We start from the raw sequence: 21,499 nt of genomic DNA on the forward strand, positions 1-21,499 counted from the left end.
TGGAGGCCTTATTGACGAGGCGTATGATTTTCCACTAACCATTCCCGCATCGGATCCAGTAATTTGGCGAACATTGCTTGTGGGTTACAATAAAAATGGGATGTTCGAGACAGCTGAAATTGTTGCTGGGAAGCTCCTCGAATTACCACATTATTTTTTTTATTTTAATATTTATATAATAAATATAAATAATTATTTATATATAAGCAATAGTTGTAGTGGAAATAGTTCTGATTTGGGGAAAGAGGTTAAGATAAGGTGTTTGATGATTACTTGTTTGGTTAACCTCGTCGTAGTAATCTCACGAAAATAATATTTTATTTATTAAATTAAATATAATTTAAAATTAAAGTGTTATTATAACTAAAGCTTAAGATATTAAGAGAATAATAAAGTTCAGGTTTAGATTTTTGGTAAGGGACATAATTATTATTGAAATGTAAAAATATAAAATTATAATAGGTCCTCACAAACTTAAAGGTGATATAAGACAAATCACGTAAATTTTAAGGATAAATTTATGCACTAGACTAACTTATGAATAATTAACTTAATGCTTCTATAGTGATTACTTCACTTTCCGTGAAAGGAACTGGTAGCTTCCCTCCATTAAAATTGAACATGTCATGACATTTCAATTGGATTTTTTCTTTTGTTGGATAGATTCAAATCTATCCAAGATTTTTCCTTTTTTGGATAGGTTCGAGTATAATGACATGACATGTCCATAGAAATAATGACTCTCAATTTTAGTGGAGGAAAGCAATTCATCAACAGAAATCTTGGATAAATTTAATTACAATGACATAATATGCCCATAGAAATAATGATTCCCAATTCTAGTGGAGGAAAGTAAACAGTGAGAAAAGGAAATATATATTATTTTCTCACTATTTTGATTTGACTTCTAACTGTTTCTCTTAATTATTTTATCTCAATTATATTCAAGGTCTAATGGTTAGTATGACATAAAGTCGTACTCATTTAATATACCACCCTCATATATATGAAATTTATCATGGATATTTAAAAATTTTCTTTGAGAAAATATATATTTAAATAATAAACAAAATGTAGGAGAGAAATATTATTTTAAAAAATTACTCTCTTGTCCCAACAAATAGCTCACCTTGATTTGTCCCAAAATGTAGTCCAATTTCTTTTTTTTTATTATTATAATTAATCCTTAAATTATCTATTGTATCCTTATTAAATTTTATCTTATTTTTAATAACTCTCATTAATTCTTACTTATTATTCAAATATAATAATTACTCTTGTGTTATTTAAGATGGATATAATTGGAAAATTATATAAATAAGATTATCATTTAACTATATTTCTTAATCTCTTTCAAAAAAAAAAATATTTCTTAATATGTGTGAAAATAGAAAATGAACTATCTTTTTCGAACAGAGGAAGTATTTCTCACATTTGCTAATCAAAACTTCAACAAATGTGATAGTTTTGAGGAGAAAAAAATTATGATCGTTTGAATTTATCACATTTGTTAATCAAGACTTTAATTTTGAATTGATGAAAAAAGATAATTAGTATGTTATACACGTATTAATTGAAGAGGTAAACGCTCTTGATTTCACGTTTCTGTAAAATATATACACCGCAACCATAGATGATCAAAGCCAAAGGGACAAAAATCACCGAAGAAACAACTTTCATCCCAAGAAGGACACTCTTTCGCCCTGAGATCCAGGGCCAACAAAATCCCTTGTCAAAGAAAAATACAGAGATTCCAATCTATCACTAGTCTTTGTCTCGCAGGTGCATAGGACCTGATCAGATATGAGTATGTGGCTAAAACAGAAAGGCTCATGGAAACTTTGTCAAAAGCAAGAATGCTCCGAGTTGGATGAAATTAACTGTTTTATAAGCTGTTTGTAATAGCGTTTTGCCTTGTGAATAACTAATAAATGCGTTTGAATAGTTTTTCATAGAACGATACTTTAATTTTTAAAAATTAATTTAAAAATTATATTATTAAACATTATAAAAAAAATAGCTTTTAGCATTTTAAAAAAAATATTTAAAAAACTATTATTTAACACAGTCTTTCAATCCAACTTTACTCTTTCGTGACCCTGGCCTTATTATAAAAACAAAACGGCTGCTCTAGCTAGTCCTGCTCCACATCACATACAGCCAATATGGATGAGATATGGCTTTATTTCCTTTCTATCTTCTCCTTAATCTTTCTTCTTTCTAAACTCTTTTCATTGAAGCAAGCATCGCACAAAAAATTTCCACCAAGCCCACCTGCAATTCCCATAATTGGCCATCTTTATCTCATGAAAGAACCTCTCCACAGAACGTTGCAGAACATGTCAAACAAGTATGGTCCAATCATATCCCTCTCCTTCGGTTCCCGTAATGTTGTCATTATATCATCCTCAAACTTGCTCGAAGATTGCTTCAACAAAAACGACGTAGTTTTTGCCAATAGGCCTCACCTTGCCGCTTTCAAATATATAGGTTATAACTACACCACTCTTGGTACCTCCTCTTATGGCCACCACTGGCGCAACCTCCGTCGTATTGCTACGCTTGAAATTTTCTCAACTACTAGACTTAACAGTTTCCAGAGCATTAGACAGGATGAAGTTAGAATCTTGCTTAAGAATTTATTTGCAAATTCACAGACAAGTTTCACGAAGATGGAGATGAGATCGAGGCTTTCGGGCCTGTCTTTTAACATTATATTGAGGATGATATCAGGGAAGAGATATTTCGGGGCAGAAGTGGAGAATTTGGAGGTGGCTAAACGCTTTGGAGATATTGCAAGAGAGACTACTGCAGTGAGCGGAGCATCAAATCCAGGAGATTTTTTGCCATTCTTACAGTGGATTGATTTCAAAGGGCTAAAGAAAACGATGGTTAGGTTGCATAAAGATTGGGATGAATTTTGCCAAGGTTTAATTGATGAGCATCGGAAAAACAAGAATTCCTCCTCACAGGAACGAGGACGGTCTAAGACATTGATAGATAATATGCTATCTTTACAAGAATCTGAACCTAAGAGCTATTCCGATGAGATCATCAAAGGTCTTATACTGGTATGCTGTGCTATCTTAATTACCGGAATAGTTAAATAAGCAATCCTTTGATTAAGCAGTGATTAGAGTCTGTTCAGCAGAATTATAACTGATTTAGCAACATTTAACTGTTTGACTAGGTAATAACTAGTGTTTGAATGGTTTTTGATAAAACTAAAAGAAGATGTCATCTTAACATCTAAAAATTAATTTAAAAACTATTACCGTACTAAAAATTACTTAAAAAATTGTTGTCAAACGCATTCTTACACTTAGATTAAGCAAAAGAACGAATACCATTGTTAATTTAACATTTTAAATTTTCATGTAGAATTTGATAATTGGGGGCACGGAAACATCTTCAGTAACAATGGAGTGGGCAATGTCGCTTCTTCTTAACAATCCTGAGGTGTTAAAGAAGGCTAGAGCTGAGTTAGACGAAATTATTGGTCAAGACCGATTAGTCGACGAGTCCGATTTCTCCAAGTTGCCATACCTGCAAAGCATTATAAATGAGACACTGCGACTATATCCAGTAGCACCATTTCTGGTGCCACATGAATCGTCGGATGACTGTACCATCGGAGGCTACTATGTACCGCGAGGCACAATGTTGCTGGTCAATGCTTGGGCTATTCATAGGGATCCAACGGTGTGGAGTGACCCAACAAAGTTCAAGCCTGAGAGGTTTGAAGGTTTAGGTAATGAAGCATATAAATTGATTCCATTTGGGGTGGGAAGAAGGGCTTGCCCTGGAGCTGGTCTTGCAAATAGAGTAATGGGTTTAGCATTGGCAGAATTAATTCATTGCTTTGAATGGGGAAGACCCAGTGAAGAGCTAATAGATATGACTGAAGGTACGGGCGGAACTATGCCTAAATCACAACCTTTGGAAGCCATGTGCAGAGCACGTGAGTCTATGATTAACATACTCCAAGACCTGTAATTACTGTTTGGTTGCAATTATTGCAGTATAATCACTGTTGTCTTTTGTTTTCCGTTTGTGTGATGGTTTGTGGGACACTCCCTTTGAAATAAAAGCATGAAAAAAAAAATTAAAACTGATCCGTTTAATATTTGCTGGTATCTTTGTAGATAAAAGCTCTGAAATGCTAAATGCAACTTTTTATAATATTCATTTAAATTAAATTTTAAAAGTTAAAATAATATTTTATAAAAGTTATTTATGTAATGTTTAGTTTTTTTACATCTTTATCCCTATTACTAAAACAGTTTGACACGTAAGCAAAGCTGTTTTTCATTTTTATATCTGCATGAGATAAGCTGTTTAGAAATCTTTGCTCTATAGATGTGAAACCACTCAATGTAGGATATGCTTATATATATTGATGGAAAACCAAAACAGTATACAAATTATAAACGACGGTTCGTATTACATTTCTCACAAGTCCACTCCATTCCAAAATCAGTCCATTTAGGAGTAACCATATCAGCTACATATAAATCAACCAATGGTGGTACCGGTGAACAAGTTGCTCGTTTGAGGAAATTGGAAATGTCTGGGAATCTAATTATTGCTAGTTACATTCTGTGTCGGTTCTATCCAGTGGCACTAAAAACTTAACTTGTTCGACGTGTTCTTTTCTAGCTAGTGCAGAATAACAGCAGAGGGAAATGTTGTTTCTAGCACGTCAAAAAATAAAAATAAAATTTTTGAGGATTAATATATATACATTTTTAAAAATTTTAATAAATTTTTTGAAGAAAAATTAGATTTTCAAAGATCCAGTGGGACGATGATCCTCTACTCACCAAGTAGACCCGCCCTTAGTGTTTGATATATAAAATATTCTAGAGAATGTGGTAACTTTAACCTTCAATGTCTATGAAATAAACATCAGTAGCCTAATAACTCATTGACAAAATCTGAATTTAAACAGTTGAGCTCATCAACTCATATCAACTAATTTGACTTGAAACGACAATCAAATATAATTCTAGAAAAAATGGATCAAAGAGTCGATGTGGAAAATTTATCTTTAAGGGCTACAGCGCGAAAATTATATAATCTGACATTGCAAATGCTTAACTTGCAAATTGAGCCGAAGAGCGTTAAATCAATTCTCAATGTCATTTTAAAAAATAGTTCAAAAGGCTCAACGTAAACAAATAAAACTTTAAGGTTGCAAAGTTGAGGGTTTCAACCTGAACTTTTATTTGGTTATGTGCATATGTATCAATTATTGTTGTATTTACAAGTAGACCAAAAATAACAAAAAGAAAAGGGACTTCTCACCGTTAACGATTTTGCACAAAACGGAGCAATCTGAACACATCGCAGCTGCACTAGCTGACTTCTCCAAGACACCACTCTCTCTTGTTTGATAGAAGGCATCAGATGAACTGAACATACATATCATCTACGTTATGACAATGCATGTAAGATCCTACTACCGACTGTTTATTTCATGTGTCAACGTAGCTGAATTATCATGGATCTGAGATAAAGGCGCTCTCCTGCACAAAAAAAAAGAATTTCAGAGGGGGAAAAAAGATGAACCTCTCACTATGCCTTGGTAATGCATTCTCCAATATAAACAAATATATAGATTTAATAATACCTTTAAGACAACCTCAAATTTCAGCTTGGATTTTGCCATCACTCTTGGTTTCACTCAGACCACATTCAAGTCTGATTGCTGCCATCAGCTCAGGTGAGACAGCATGATGAGACCTGCCTCCACCTACTGATGGACTCCCTGTATTTTGGGCATTATACTTAAATTTGTGGTTAGGTTCATCAAATGCTCCCCAGCCACGATAAAGTATTACTTTGCTAGGCTCCTGGGAGACTAAAACTCCACCTGTTGCTTGCTGCAAAATTCACAGAAGCAGAACACTTCATCAGTTCATCCAGTTTGGTCTAAGTTTAGTGTCAGCAACAAAAGACAGGAATTGTATTGTGCGGACCTCCAGCTGGAAAATCACTTCCTGGACTGACGTCCCTTTGGCTCTGCCTTTAACATTTACTATAGCAAGAGGATACTTTTGAAAGTGAGCTTTGATTGTTTTTGCAACACCAGTGACAATGTTGCTTCTCCCTGGTAAGGAGTAACAGTGGCAGAGAGCGTAATGAGTTCCCATGGCAGTGCTTAATTGCACAGAAATAAGAGTGAGAAAGAGATAAGTTGGAAAACTGGGATTAGGAGCAGATATTGGAACTGGAAGCATATAATTCTTTTGGAAGCAAAGAAAATAATAAACTATTGAAGTGCAGAAAATAGGATATGAGTAAACAAAAAGGAAAATTACATCCATGATAAAATTTCAGAAAGTTCTAAGGCAGCCTGTTATATCTACAAGGTCTTGCCAGCTATTCCAAAGGTAACTATTGAACCAACTATTCTTTACAGCTGAGAGACCAAGATTTTCCCTCCAAAGCCCTTCTATTCTTTTCCCTCCATACAATCAGCAATAGGGACTATAATCTAATGTACCATTCTTCTTTTTCATAAAATATCCCTCTTAAGCTTCAAACTTCCTTCCTATCAACCTTGCAGGCACTCCTGAAATTCCATAGGCCGGCTCCCACAGTTTTTAGACATAGTGCACCTTAATATATCTCCCAGGAAAAAGACAATGGTGGAAGGAGCACAAAACTTCTCAATGACTTTATACAGGAAATTCATCCTTCTAACAATAGGTCCTCCTATGTATATAGCAAGACTTGACATAAAACTTAACTCCTTTGTCTACCTTCCATCTAGCTCAGTATTCTCTTTGGAAATCCACATCTACCCTATTTAAAAAATAGAAAAAAAAAGAAAAACAAAGGTCTCTAGTTCAAATCCTGAGGATTCCTCCTAAAAAGCAACATTCCTATATATTGTGAATATTGTAATTTGTAGTTAATAATTCATAAACACACTCATGTCCCCAACTAATAAACTGAGAATGTAATCGTATTAACTATATGTAAGTTCGTAATATATTACTATTTTCTATTTTGTAGTTTTTAATATTTAAAATTTTAATTATTACATTACCTCAAAATATTTGTTTAAGTCTTATATATATATATATATATATATTAGAGCTGAAACAAAGTTCAAAATTTGGCTCTATTTATTTAGTATTCAATTTTTCTTTTTCTTTTTTTCCTCGGAAATTTTGATTTTTTCTTTATTTTTTAAGTTTAAATCTAGTCATATTAATTATATATCATCAAATCACTAAATGTAATCATACTAATTATATATCATTATTAATATTTATTTCTTACAACTAGGGGTGGCCATTTCACAGTTTTTGGAATCGGAACCGAAACTGGAATGAAGACTTCGCGGTCCGGTTCCAGTTCCAACCTTTGAGGAACCGCGAACCGGCAGTTTTTCCAACCGGTTAGAATCGGAGGTTTCGACGGTTCGAACCAGCGATTCCACCCGGTTTTAATAGCATTTTTTTTTCAAATATTTTTGTAAAATTCCAAAATTAACCCTCTTAATAACTATGTAACGGTACGTTTTAAGGATATTTGTGGAAAGTTGATTTTTTTTTATTTGCTCTAAATACCCCTTTTCAATTAAAAAAATAAATTAATTTCAAGCATTTTTCTAAAAAAATAAATTAAGTTCAAGTCCATAAGTTCAAGCCTTTTTTTAAAACAAATAAATTAAGTTAAGCCTTTTTTTTATTTTTTCTTAAAGTTTTTTCTAAAAGTTATTTCATAAATATTTAAATTTTAAATTTTCAACAAGAAAAAATGTTCTCTAATTTTTTATTTTATAATTATGTGATTTCGCCGAAAAATCAATCGGAGAACCGTCGGAACCGCCGATTTTGGAATCGTTAAAGAACCGGAACCGTCAGTTTCTGAAACCAAAACCGACGGTTCCAAAACTATGGTCATCCCTACGTACAACTTTGGAAAATCTAATCATAAGTTCATTATATATTACTACTTTTCTATTTTGTAGTTTTTAATATTTAATATTTATTCATTGCATTATTTCAAGATATTATCCAATGCAAGGCATGTTAAAACAACCATGTTGCTCAAAACAGTCTTTTTTTTAATAGTAGTATGAAAGATGCTGGCCTATTATTTCTTGAAAGGCTAAACCTACAAAAATACTCCAAACATTTCGATTTATTGCAAAATCACTCTAAATTCACCTTTGTATACCGGATATCCCATTTTGAAACTTAAATATATTAGCAGCCCAGAATGAAATTCGGATTAAGGTTGCAAATAAAAAAATATTCTAGTGGGCCCACATCTAAACCCGGGTTAACTTGATCCAAAAATCCAAAACTCACTGTTTTTTTCTCCTCCCTATCTCTTTCTCTAAAACGCCCCATTTCTCTCTCTCTCAATCTCCTCTCCTCTCCACCGATCAATACTGTTCTCTTCTTCTCTATCTCCCTCACAGATACCCCTTTTAGTTCATCATGCTTCTTCCTCTCTCACTCTTCTCTCCATCAAAGCTTCAATCCATCTTCAATGGTATCTTTATTAATCGCTTTCTTCAATGGAAACTCTCTTCGTATTAAGTCTCTTTTTTCATCTTCTCTCTGCAATTGCTTTTACAATCATGTTTATTGATAGGGACAATCTCTACTTCTCTTTGCAATGAGCCACTCAATATTTTTGGCTACTACAGCCTATGCACTAGCCTCCAGGTGAAGGCGCTAGGCTAAGTGAAGTGAGATGCAAAAATAAAAATAAAAAATTTGAACACAAATCTGAAAATTATGTTTTAAGATTTAAAAAAAAAATGAAAAAAATTAGAAAAACATGGAAAGAAACACACATTGGAGTTAAGATAGAAAAGAGTAGAATCAAGAAAATGAAAAAAAAAAAAAAAAAAGGAGAAAATAGAAAGTAAATATGGCAAAAAAGGCACAGTCCTCTACCCAGAGGCAATAGCCTAAGTGAAGTCATCCGCCTGAGGACTGTAGAGGTGCAAGCCCTTGAGCCTTAAGCGGTGGCGCACCTTTAATAACTAGGGCTCACTTTGATGAAAACACATTGAGATCAAACCGCATTGCTCTTAACTCCTTTCCATTTGGATTGAAAGGACAGAGTACAACTCTCTAGTCTCTAGTCCAGGAAGTTTGAACCCTTAAGAACTAAAGCAACTTCTTCATGAAAAATGCTTGTCAAGCCAAGACAATAATGCAAAATTTGATCAAATTCCACCCCACCTAACAAAATCCTCTTTGTTCACTGACTCAAGACATAGACCTTTAAAAAAGTAACCAGCCACTATCTTCATTTAACTCTTAATTCATAAACCAATATAGTAATCTGAATGTTACTAATAAAATATAGTTTGTTCCAAGCAAAATTAACCACTTCAAGAAGAGAAACTGTAAGTCATCATTAATTCTTATTCTATTCTAGAAATCAAGAAAATAATATTTATCAATAAATCTGCATCTTACCATGAAAGTCTGGGGACTGGAGCAAATTGCTCATCATCATAATAGAAGAGAATTACACGCATATTTCATGTATGTAGGAATATAACTCCATGGACTAAATCATGTAGTCCTAGAGCAAATAAGACTATACCTGTTACCTATCACATCTTTTAAGTTCAAAAAATGCAAAAATAGGAAAAAATATAGCCAAATGAAAAAAACATACAAAACCACAAGAGAAAGTAGAAATACCTACTGCAAGCACTGGGCGGTTCTTCATCTTGAGGGCTTGCTTTCGTAGCATAAGCCTGTCTCTATTAGAAAGATGGATAACCTTGGGAGGCGTCTCCTTTTCCACTGAAATTGAAACCGATTCTTCCACCTCACTTGTTGATTCAACTTTTGACCTAATCATCTCATTGCCAGGCATACAATGCTCAGCATTAGCAAGCGGCGCCGACCTCCTTTTCTCTAACTGATATCCCTATAAACAATACACAATCAAAAGCTATAAGAAGAATGCAATATAAAACAGAGATAGAAGGGATCCTAGTAATCACCGTAAAATTAACGGGGAAAGAAGTTGACTTGACAGCTCCATCATTTATAAATAGACTATCACAGGCTTCAATGCTAACTGATTCCACTGAGGACTGAGGTTCACTTTTCCCGATCCCATTCACATCAAAGAGCAAAGAAGGATCAGTTTGATTAGCCTGTTCAGCAGGTTGTATGCCGTCGCCGTCATCATTTGCAATGGAGTTTGAATCACCTTTATGGTTATCTTTAGTCTTAAGTAATCATGCCAAACACTATATTAGAAGTCACATACGTTAAAGACAATAGGACAGATGAAAAGCCATAAACTACATGATATAAGTGGAAGAAGATCCTTTCCTCCGACTGATATCCCCATAGACAATCCATAACCAGAAGTTATAAGAAGAATGCAATATAAAACACATAGAAGGGATCCTAGTTATCACCTCAAAGTTAACTGGGAAAGAAGTTGAGTCGACAGCTCCATCATTCATAGTAGCAAATAGACTCTCATGGGCTTCCAGGCCAACTGATTCCATTGAAGACTTAGATTCACTTTTCCCCATCGCGTTCACACTAAAGAGCAAAGAAGGATCAGTTTGATCAGCCCATTGTGCAGGTCGTATGTTTTTGCCATCATCATTGGAGTTGGAGTTGGAGTTTGAATCAGCTTCATCGTCGTCTCTAGTCTTAAGTAATCATGCCAAACACTATATTAGAAGTCACATACATTAACAACAATAGAAAGGGCAAAAGGTTATAAGCTAAATGATATAAAGCAACTTCGTTTGTATGTGGTTTGAAATGATTGTGCACAAAGTTTTATACAACAATCAATTCAAATTAAATAAAGCTCAAATTTAGAACTCAAAAATAGTGGAAAACACTCTTACTAAGTGCATTTTTTTCCCTTTCAAGCATCTTGGTTGTAAACTGCTTAGCTCTATATCCCCTTTACAGTGAGCAGGAATGACTGGATATGATCTCACATGGGTTCCCGATTCCATCATGTTCATATCTTCTTTAACCTAGATTATGACAAAAGTTTTTAGGATGAAACAGACATCCAATTAAAGTGTGTGTTCCCATAAAAACATTACAGTTGCTAGAACTTGGGATTTCCCCTTTGAGGTCAGGAGTTTAGACAACTCGAATGGGGTTGACGGTTTATAAAATGGAAGAGGTCCCCATTTTTTGGTCAAAACATATAACTAAAATCTAAATATTCAAACACGCATATATACATATATCTATATGCCAGAGAGAGAGTGAAGATCCAGAAATCTTACTTCATCAAATGAATGCTTGCTATGTGCTTCCTCGTCTTTGGCCTGGTCCAAAACAGAATATATGGCTTTATATCAACTTTGTTGGCAAAGTTATCATATGATTAACTAAAATAAACAACAGAAGTTTCCCGTAACAAAAATTAGATAGCTCACCAATTTAAGTTTCAAGTCATTTACATTTCTAGTAAGCTTCAAAACATGAAGCTTCAATGACTGCATCCAGGAAAAGACGAAACAAATAAAATTAGAAACTTAGCAAATTGCAAATAATCAAATTTCGAAAACTAGAAAAGAAATAATCAAACTGGCCCAAAACCCAATATTAAAAGAATAAAAATCCAAATAGTATAATTGAATAGGTGATAATGCTGTGGTCTGGCTCATAAGCCAGGAAAACTGGCCTCTCGAATGAAAGTTTCCAGCTATCAGCCCTCAAAAGTTCAAAAGAAAACAAAATGAACCCCAAACATACTTATCAACAACAGGTTGACACCTGCAAACTGTAATAAAAATGCATGCTTATGGGGCCAGACATATACACTGCTGATGCAAAGTAAATTTTACCTCTCGACGTTGGGCCTCTAAAGAGCGCTTCAATGCCTCCCTCTTACTCAAGAGTGTTGGAGGCCTCAAACGAGCAGGCCTCCGATAATTCTTTCCACGATATACAACAATTGCATAACCCTTGCTGACTCTTTCAACTGCAACTAATATTCCACCACTTTCCACTTCTAAGGTCCTTGCCACTTCATAAGCAGCTTCTAAGCTTCTCTCTTTACATATTATCTTCACAAGTTCCCTATACTTCCAATGGAGGTGCATGTTTTCAATTGTTCCATCAAAAACTCCCCGCCTACCTGACAATGAAAAAAGAATGTTCATCAGAATCCAAATTTGTGGAATGAAAATGCCCTTACTCCTGAAGAAAAAACAAGAACTTGTGAAGAATTTTCTTTGAGACCAAGATATTTTGCATTATATCACATAACTCACCCAATAATAAGAATGGCTTCATTTTCAAGCCAATCTTCCTTAGCATATATCTTTCTTCTTCAGTTATACCCTCTTTATCTATTGCTGGTTGTTGAGGCATCTCCAAATTCTCCAGCTCAGCTAGGAGTTTTTCTGCTTTTGCTTTATTTTCTAGTGCCTGCAGCAACATGTCATGTATAATATCAATACGGTCATGTATATGCGCTTAACAAGAGTATCTATAGCAGCTTCACAAAATGACAAAATCATACCATAGACAATCTGATGCTGGTTCTTTTTATGGCTGCCTCCAAGGACCTCAGCTTCTTATCTTTAAGGAGATCAGAACTCTGCTCATTGTCGCTATTAAATTCATCATTAGATCCAGAACTTATAGTCTCAATTTTGATGTCCTCTGCCTCCTTTAAAGTTTCACCAGCTATGCTTTGGTGTCTTCTCTGTTTATCCCCATGAATTAGATACTTTCTTCGTTCTTTTATCACAGAAGAAACAGCAGATGGTAGGAAATCTTTTCCCCTGTACAACACAATAAATTCCCTATCCCGTGACAGGAGAGTTCCACCTGTCAGCCACTGCAACAGAATTTAAAGTTAAAATAGATATTCACAATTTTATTTATTATTATTACAATTTGATGTTAGGTACATGAATTCATATATTATTTCTAATCTATTAATTTTTTTATGGCTAGTACATGATATAAGTCCACTAGTCATCTTATAAATGCACCACCAGCTCCAAGATCTACTCGGAAACCCTTTTTGACCAAATGATAATTGTTACTGGAAGTGAGCAAGAACTTACACTTCTAAACTACCAAAATCAAGTAGTAGGAAGAAGCAAGCAGATAAAAAGATGTGGAGAAGCATGAACATGATTAACACAGTGAAGACTCCAAAACAAAGAGCCAATACATTAACATTTACCAAAAGACAAATACACAAAACTAAGAACAAATTTTACTTCTAGAGTATTGAGTTAATGATACTAGGCACTGGAAAGTGACGCGAATGGTTGCACTATTACATGTGAATTCTTCTGCAGGTCATCTTGTTACAATTCTCAAAGCTGGATACTAGCTTTTGAACCAACATAAGAAAGAGTAAAGAAATCTAAATGACTCTTCCAATTAGAGTGACTAATGTTGGCAGTTTCCTCAAACAACAACAACAACTAAGCATTAATCCCAAACTAGTTGGGTTAGCCATGTGAATCTGTTGGTTCCATCCGCTGTGTTTGTCGCTAAGAACTGGTTGGTTTCCTTTGCTTTCATCCCAAACTAGTTGGTTTTTAACAATTTCAAATAAAGACTGTACAGCATTATAAACCTAAAAGAACTGGAAAATCTAAGCACCCATGAGATTAAAAAAAATCATTTGAAGTAAAACATGATGAAGCACCATATGGTTGAGAGCAAGAATTGATAGCAGCTAAAATAAAAGGAATAAATTGGCCAAACACCACTAACCTTTAACTCTTCAGCCATCATTTCACTATTAGTATTCTGTACTCCTCTCTTAACTGCGATTTTAGCGATCTCACATTTTTCCCAAAGCTTGACAATCGAAGCAGCCAATCCTTGAAGTTTCCTATTTCTACCTGACATGAAAAGGACGAAAATGTTTGAACACTAAGTCAGAAGATTTCATGTGGAATCAGAAGTCACTCTCACCTAATGCAAAATGGCAAGGCAAGGGCCGTCCTAGCCTTCTTAATGCGGTCATTTCATCATCTGTCAGTTTAGGCATGACACCATATGGAAGTAGGCGGAATGGTTTCCGATATCCAGGAACAATAGCAGGAAGAAGATCAGCATCAACTGGTAGAGGTTCATATCCCCACCAATCGGTAAAGCGTGGACCTAGCCCATCTAGCAAACTGTCAATCTCTTCTGCAAGTTGTGCCTCACCTGGCAATTCAAATCGTACTCTATCTGGGGAACCAACACCTTGTACTAATGTAGGTCGAACCATCTTATTGGTTTCACTTGATCCAGAAGACCTTAAACTATTAGCTCTAGATGAGCAGCTCCCCATTTTATCATCCTCACAATCCACATGGTTATCATGCACAGCATCACTAGAAGTTTCATTTGCTGTAATATTATTTGGTGAGAAGTAGGGATACTTATAATTAACCCCCCTATATAACACTATTTTACTCCCAGACCTCCAAACAACCAAACCTCCAGTTTTTCTCTGCAAAAATCACACCGTATTATAATACCACCATATAAATTTAGGATATATCATATATATTAAATGTTAAAATTCTGAGATGCATAGAATGTTGGTGCAGTGAATAAATTTATGGACATCATGGCTGGTAACTCAAGAATCATAATTCAAGATCTCCAGCGTGTTAGCTTAACCTTGAAAACTGAATTTGTTGGCTGTATTGAGAACTATATATATATATAATTTCAATATAAATTCAAATTATTCAAATATAAAAAATATCAACAAAAAAAAAATGAACGTTATTCGACCACTCGCATTCAATTGCTAATTCCACAGAAATCAAATGTGTTAATAATTCTAACCTCCAACATATCGTGAGTCCTCTTCATGTTCATCCGGCACAAATCCTCACAAACAATCTTAACAACTTCTGCTCTTCTCCACCTCTCATGAATCCCATTAACAATCCCTTCTGTAATCCCCGCTTTTCCTACCTTCAACTTCCTCTTCTCTGCAATCCCGATTGTCCTTAGCCTCCTCAGCTCCTCCGCCGGTAAACTCAATACCGCCAATGTCGGAACTTTAGGCTCTCTTTTTTTCGCTTCTCTCTCTTTCTTCACTTCTTTCCTCAGCTCATGATACCTCGCAATTGCTTTCCCCGCTCCAGGTATAGGAACAGGGTTCTCCGGCGTGCTCCAGCTCGGGTCAAGAGTATGTCCGACTCGGTACTTAGGCAATTGATTGGGCAAAGGAATAAAGATTTCTCCAACTTGCTTTGTCTCCCTCTCAAGCTCTGAATTTAGGGTTTCTGGTAATTTAGGGTTATGTTCAGTGAAGCCAAGAGAGCGGAGCTTATCAGCAATGCGCTTGATGGCAGAGTGTGGGAGGGTCTTGGAGTCGGGTGTGGCAGAGCACCTGATAAATGGTTTGAGAGGGTTCCGAGGGTTTTGGAGGATTAGGGTTTTAGAAATTGAAAAGAGTGAAGAAGAGGGTTTATGTAAGGTTTTAGAAGGGGGAGAAGGATAGAGGCGGGGAAGTGAAAGAAGCATTTCACTTCATCAAGCAGAGAGAAACAGAGAGAGTAGAGAAAGTGAAGATGGGAAGTGGACGTTGGCTAACAAGTATCAAACTATCCAATAATCTAAAACCGGACCAATAGTCACGTGACTAGCTCGTGATATATTTTACTTCATATACATATACTGTGAAAATTAAAAAATAAAAAATAAAAAAAAAAAAAAAAAAGAGAGAGAGAAAATTAATTCATATTAGCAAGTGCCAAAATTAAAGAAAAAATATTATAATTCACGAGAAAAGAAAATACCTTACATGTAGTTTTCATTGCTCTGAATAAATTTTCTAACGAGCATGCCCATATACTTTTGGATATAAAATTAATTTTCTGAGATCTGTGTTTTTCCATATAATTCCTCAGGAGTGCTTTTTCTATAGATCAAATCATTGACTTTGCATAGATCGTCCCTTCACTCAAATTTATGTTGTTACGGATTAAAATTTTAAAATTTTAAGTTAAAAACCAATGTTTAACTCAACTTTATCTTTTGATGATTGGTGAGGAGAGCATCAAACTGGAAGATGGTTTATTTATCGACCTTAATCATGGTCGTCGAAAGCAAAGATGAATATAACACAATCTATTTTTAACAGTAAGGAACAGATATCTCATCAATCGAGCTACCCAACTTCTATAGCAAATACAAGAAAATACTTCAATGGGTATACAGGGACAACTTTCACAACAATAAACAATATATTTCTGCTTATTTTCAGCAGATAATAGGATATAAAAGAACAATGGTTGCAGTTTAGAAAAAAATGACAGAACAATTGTCTTATCTTATTTACACATGATACAACAATTGTCTCTGCTTATTTACACTGCAGTTTTTATACACATTTTGCATTCACAATCCACGACAATCACCCAGGAGGAAGGGAGATCAGAGGTGTATTCAGCGAATAGCGGCAACCTCGTTCCTAAAATTGACACGGACCCGTGTTTAGGAAAAAAGAAATGCATCAGCCAAAGTAAACTATGAACATAAGGAATCATTTTACTTTTATTCATTCTTAAAATTACACAGCACAATCATTATTCTCTTTTTAGAGACCATTCACACTTGGTAATACAAACATGGCATCCTAGCTTGTATACTTACTTATTACACTGGAGGTATTGATCTATTGTAAGAGGTTTAGGACCACCAAACCAATCGATCAAAAATATATCTTCAATGTCTAATTTGAAGAATTGGAAGTTGTGGCCTTTAGGCCATCCTGTCAACAATAATAAAAAAAAAAATACATTATATGATCTTAGCAAGTAGAAGATGGAAAAACAACAGATGCTTCAATTGTTTACAGTATCACAATTCCAATTATTGGTTTAACATGTTACTTATACTACAAAAATTTTCTGTAATTACCTTCCATCTCAGGATGTTTAGTAAACAGGGCACTTCGAGCAAATTCCACTTCCTTAGAGTTTCCTTCGAGTAACTTCAACTATCATATCAAATGAGGCAGCACCAATTAGCTCACAGTTATCTAGAAAAATCTAGTAAACATTGTAGTCAACAATGCAAGGCAACAGCCTATGTTTCTTTGTTCCTGGTTTTGTAAAAACTCCCGAATTTCACCCCATCTATTTGCAAATTGAAAAATCTTGTAAAACAGAAATCAGAGGCAGATCCAAAAGCCAGTATGTAGCTTGCCTTGTTATGCCATATCAAAAAAAAAAAAACCAGTGTAAATGCTTTGTGAAAATCTAATCCATACAAGCTCTTTTCCTTTTCCCTAGATTTTCTTTCTTTTTTCCTTTACTCAAAACTAGTAAGAAAGGTATCATGAGGACCTCACATAAAAGGTTTAAGAATGCTTTCAGTGTTTGCTATAACAAGGTGTTCAGGAAGTGGGTGGTGTACAAGATCTGTACCTATATATATAACCTGCAAAAAGTACACTTCATTCACCTGTGTCTTTTCAATCGACAGTAAAAATGTGCCATAACAAGCATTAAGAGTACAGCTGCAATGAGCATTTCTGACTTTAGTTATCAGCTATCTGAGGGTTAATCATGCAAAAATCCAGGCTAAAGAGATGAGAGGTGCTTAAGTCTAATACAAGTGAAGTTCATAAAAAGACCATCGAATAGTAAAATTGTGAGTTTGCGTCCTATAATGGTTTCCAAAGTAAAGACCAAGCTTATTAAACTAATCCATGTTACTAATTAGAAATGTAAAGAAACCAGAAAACAAGATGCCTGTGATACAGCATGTGATAACATTATTGGCAAATTAGTCCCACAGAAATAGTAACATAGGAACCTAATAAAATCACTAAAACAAGTATTTTATACTAAAGTTACAAAGAAACAAATTAAAATAGCAGTTATTTGATTTTGGAACACCTTTCCTGTCAAGGTAATTTTGCAAAAGTGAGGTTCCCAACTGATACATTTATTTATATACTAAAATTAAAAAAAGAAACAAATTAAAATAGCAGTTATTTGATTTTGGAACACACCTTACCCGATGGGATAATTTTTGCACAAGCAAAGTTCTCAACTGATACAAGTTTTTATCTACTAAAATTAAAAAAGAAACAAATTAAAATAGCAGTTATTTGATTTTGGAACACACCTTTCCTGTCAGGGTAATTTTTGCACAAGCGGGATTCTCAGGGTCTCTTTTGCCACAAGTTCCTATAGGATATTCACTGATTGTGAGTGAAGACCTCTGGTCTTTCAATGCATTTCTCGCAGTTGGATCAAGAGTAGTCAAATAGAAGTATGGGACGCCACGGCCTTTATCAGGTAGCCCATCACTAAATGAAACAACATTCCTACAATGCAAGAAATTTCAGTTATATGCAAGGGAGAGGGAGAATTTAAATAACAAAAATCCTTCCATTAATACACAACCCAACGCCCCTTCTGTGAATGTTCGAGTATACAAGTTGGAGGAAAAAATAAGTTTTCGATAACAAGCAGATTTGTAGCTCATTCATGAGGCATGGATCCAATAAATATTACATTGTCTGGAGTTTCTAATCAGAGAATGAAAAACAAGCAAATAGAAGCATTAAGGTCAATTCCTGATTGATGAATCACATGTTTGCACTTAAGGTGCAACTCTAAGGTTACTTTGAGGTCCTAAGGCTGATCAAGCAAAGCGTGAATATGCAGCTCCTTGCTTTGGGTATAGTTGTACACATAGCAAATGCAAATCCTTTTATTTTTAAGTAGAAAGAAGAGCTTGCAAAACTTAATTAGCATAATAATAGCATTCTGAATCTTAGCCAAGAAAGATAACAATAAAAAGCCTGTCTCAATTGGTTCCATTACAGCTTGTAGTTATAAATGAGTGAGGAAGAACTTCATAATAATGAAATAAAATAAAAATTAATAAATTAAGGAAACATTAGTAAATTACCCAAAGGGTGCTCCTCCCAAATCTGTTGAAATGGTACTGCAAGATTAAAAATGTCAATTAAGTTTAAGCATTCAATCCCAATAATATTTACACTTCACAATTACCAAATCAACATCTAAACTTCCTAAACAAAAAATGATAAAACCAGTAAAAAAAAAAAAAAAAAGTTAAAGATTCATCTTAGAAGACCCAGTAAACAATAAACTACATGAAACTAAAAGAACCAATAGTTCCATATCAAAATTTTGAACTTTCCCCTATTATTCCCTTCTATTATCAGTTATAAACAAATAGGACTCTAACCCAATCCACCACAGCATAAAGATCTTTTCTTTTAGAAATAACATAAGGAACAAATGAATAGACGAGAGAAGAATATTATCAAGTCAACAAAAAAAGTAGCAAAATTACTTCAACACTCCCCAAGAATTCTGGGAAACAAGCCAGCGAGCTGTTGCAGCAGCATCATTTGGGTCTGGTTTCTTGATCAATAACAACCTTCCCTGTGCAGAATCTTGGGTTCCCAGAAAAACACACAATATGTACATAGAATAGAAACAACTGAAAGAGATTTTGATGCCCATTTTCTGTGTATAAGGACCAAAACCAACTCTCTATATATAGACACACACCACACCAGCTGTACAAAGAGTCAGAGACTTCGATGTTCAATCTGCCCTTTCAAGTTCCTTGACAGAAAGGAAAAGAAGTTGAAGAGGTTAAAACTAAATCCTCTGCAACAAGGTGCAGGATATATGGGTGATGTGCTGAGATGGGTGTGACCGGTAGCTAAGGTTGATTCTGAACCGGAAACCAAACCGACTCTCGTGATTGGGACTGATTCGGTTTAAGAACATTTTACAAAGGGAAAAAAATATGAAAAATTGAATTAGTTAGAAACCAATAAACAAATTATGAGTGAGCAGTTGGCTGATTCTGCCAATTTAAATAATATTTTTAATAATAGAAATAAATTAATCAAAAAAATTTTTTATTTAAAATATGAAAATTTGAATTAGTTAGAAACCAATAAAAAAAATAAAGGTGAGCGTTCAACTAACTCGGCCAATTCGAGTAACATTTTTAATAATAGAAATAAATTAATCAAATTTCTTTTTGTACTTAATCCATTTAATTTTTTAATCGAATTTAACTGAATCGTTTTAACCGAATTAGTTTTGATCACTAATAACACTGAAGTTAAAGAAAATAAAAACTTAATTAACTGACTAATTTAACCAAAATTACTAATCACTAATCAAAATGGCGTACTTTTAATAGTCGGTTAATTTGATTAATTTAGTCAAACTTATAATCAACCACAAAAAACTTATTCCTCTTTGACTGAATATTTATTTATCGAATCGAATTGACCGAATTAATTGAATTAACTGAACCGAATGCTGATCCCGGAACAAATTCTATTCCAGTTATGATCCGATTCCTCCATCTCATAAACTGGAAGAAGCTTTTTGGGTTTCAGTTTTGGTTAAGTTCATAATATTGGTCGTCAAATATGTTTGATTTTGACTTTGACTAAAATCGACTAATAGTAAGCCGAGTTTTTATCTTTGTTTAGTGGGTTGCGTTGTAGTGGATTTGAAGAATGGTAGGAAGCAGCGATATGGGTCCCAAACAGGCATGGGAAGGCATGTGTCCGTTTTCACTTTAGTAAATCTTTATGGGCTTCCCATTCTTATCTTTTGGGCTCACGTGGGAAATCCTGCCTAGTCCATTTCTTGCTTGTTGGCAGATAGGAAAGATGTTGAACCGATCCAAATTGATTTTAAAATGTGGTTTTGAAAAACTAATGGTTTGATTTAAATTTTATAAAACTTAAAAATTAAACTTTTGATTCGGTTTATGATTTTAATATCAAAATTGTGCAAATCAAACTAAAACATTATATATATAATTATAAAAATTAATTTTAGTTTGATTTAATGTTAGTTATAAATAATTTAAATTAATTTTTAATGAGATTTTCTTTTTATTGATTAATTTATATTGGATAATAAATTATAAAATTAGTTTATATTAAAAAATAATTAAATATTAATTTTATATTAATTAGATAAGTTATATAATTATTTTATAAAAAGTTTAAACAGATTATTACACATATATATTATGTACAAATTATATGCGAGTAAAATTATAGTCTTTTTATAATTTTTTTTAAGTAATAAATTTAAAAATAAATCAAAAATTTAAATTTTATATTTATAAATTTTATAATTAGGGTCTCATTGGATGTATAGTCTTTTTTATGTCGTACTCAGAATAAACATATAAAAAAATTAATATAAAAACTTTTAACAGTTATTCAAAAACATGTGTATTCTATATCATAACTTGTATTAATTCATTTTCAATAATTAGCATAACGTTAATTTTTTTTTTCTTTTTTATAACTAGATAAATGAATAAGTTTAATTTCTCTTCTTTTAAATCGGTCAAAACTGTCAAATCAAATTAAATCAAACTATCAAATCGAATTAAATCAAACCAAGCTACCACTAAAAGTCTATTTTAAAATTTTTTTATAGTTGCGTTTGGTTTCAATGGTTCAATTATGATATTTATACCGACCCACAAACAACACC

The 21,499-nt window shown here is 33.8% G+C and overlaps 3 protein-coding genes across 8 annotated transcripts; 1 reads left to right on the forward strand and 2 right to left on the reverse strand.

Annotated features, from left to right (window-relative positions):
- The first annotated feature begins 2,124 nt into the window (after positions 1-2,124).
- Positions 2,125-4,115, forward strand: LOC105642179 (cytochrome P450 81Q32). Its single transcript, XM_012226910.4, has 2 exons — positions 2,125-3,071; positions 3,382-4,115. Exons 1-2 carry the CDS (start codon positions 2,166-2,168, stop codon positions 3,994-3,996), a joined length of 1,521 nt encoding a protein of 506 aa, XP_012082300.1. The 5' UTR covers positions 2,125-2,165; the 3' UTR covers positions 3,997-4,115.
- A 1,087-nt stretch (positions 4,116-5,202) lies between these two features.
- CFM2 (CRM family member 2) lies at positions 5,203-15,561 on the reverse strand. 6 transcript variants are annotated; one of them, XM_089716345.1, is made up of 15 exons: positions 14,802-15,561; positions 13,932-14,457; positions 13,728-13,858; positions 12,511-12,831; positions 12,260-12,416; positions 11,831-12,123; positions 11,420-11,479; positions 11,267-11,308; positions 10,871-11,005; positions 10,424-10,666; positions 9,998-10,228; positions 9,690-9,912; positions 5,982-6,112; positions 5,633-5,885; positions 5,203-5,528 (listed from the first exon to the last, which is right to left on the reverse strand). In XM_089716345.1, exons 1-14 carry the CDS (start codon positions 15,486-15,488, stop codon positions 5,646-5,648), a joined length of 3,420 nt encoding a protein of 1,139 aa, XP_089572471.1. In that variant the 5' UTR covers positions 15,489-15,561; the 3' UTR covers positions 5,203-5,528; positions 5,633-5,645. The 6 variants fall into 6 exon arrangements, 4 of the variants coding, with proteins under 4 accessions (XP_089572471.1, XP_089572470.1, XP_089572472.1 ...); XM_089716344.1 differs by having other exon boundaries at positions 9,690-9,921; positions 14,802-15,560; XM_089716346.1 differs by lacking the exon at positions 10,871-11,005 and having other exon boundaries at positions 9,690-9,921; positions 14,802-15,560.
- Positions 15,562-16,120: 559 nt separating this feature from the next.
- LOC105642204 (Pyridoxamine 5'-phosphate oxidase family protein) lies at positions 16,121-19,596 on the reverse strand. Its single transcript, XM_012226954.4, has 6 exons — positions 19,305-19,596; positions 18,894-18,929; positions 18,102-18,303; positions 16,887-16,965; positions 16,620-16,737; positions 16,121-16,437 (listed from the first exon to the last, which is right to left on the reverse strand). The coding sequence occupies exons 1-6, from the start codon at positions 19,475-19,477 to the stop codon at positions 16,413-16,415; spliced, it is 633 nt and encodes a 210-aa protein (XP_012082344.1). The 5' UTR covers positions 19,478-19,596; the 3' UTR covers positions 16,121-16,412.
- Positions 19,597-21,499: the final 1,903 nt, after the last annotated feature.

Source organism: Jatropha curcas, chromosome 11, assembly GCF_041381405.1.
Source record: "Jatropha curcas cultivar XTBG-Jc1 chromosome 11, XTBG_Jcur_1.0, whole genome shotgun sequence".
Lineage (NCBI taxonomy): Eukaryota > Viridiplantae > Streptophyta > Magnoliopsida > Malpighiales > Euphorbiaceae > Jatropha > Jatropha curcas.

Bases quoted from the DNA above. Each gene is read 5' to 3' on its own strand.
- LOC105642179 (XM_012226910.4), top strand. From the start codon at position 2,166: ATGGATGAGATATGGCTTTATTTCCTTTCTATCTTCTCCTTAATCTTT. The intron at 3,072-3,381 runs GTATGCTGTGCT...ATTTTCATGTAG, and splicing joins TCATCAAAGGTCTTATACTG to AATTTGATAATTGGGGGCAC.
- CFM2 (XM_089716344.1), bottom strand. From the start codon at position 15,488: ATGCTTCTTTCACTTCCCCGCCTCTATCCTTCTCCCCCTTCTAAAACC. The intron at 10,229-10,423 runs GTGATAACTAGG...TGATTACTTAAG, and splicing joins CTTTCCCAGTTAACTTTGAG to ACTAAAGATAACCATAAAGG. The intron at 6,113-9,689 runs GTATTTCTACTT...ACTCCTTACCAG, and splicing joins CCGCCCAGTGCTTGCAGTAG to GGAGAAGCAACATTGTCACT.
- LOC105642204 (XM_012226954.4), bottom strand. From the start codon at position 19,477: ATGGGCATCAAAATCTCTTTCAGTTGTTTCTATTCTATGTACATATTG. The intron at 16,738-16,886 runs GTAATTACAGAA...TATTGTTGACAG, and splicing joins TAAACATCCTGAGATGGAAG to GATGGCCTAAAGGCCACAAC. The intron at 16,438-16,619 runs GTAAGTATACAA...TGTCAATTTTAG, and splicing joins CAATACCTCCAGTGTAATAA to GAACGAGGTTGCCGCTATTC.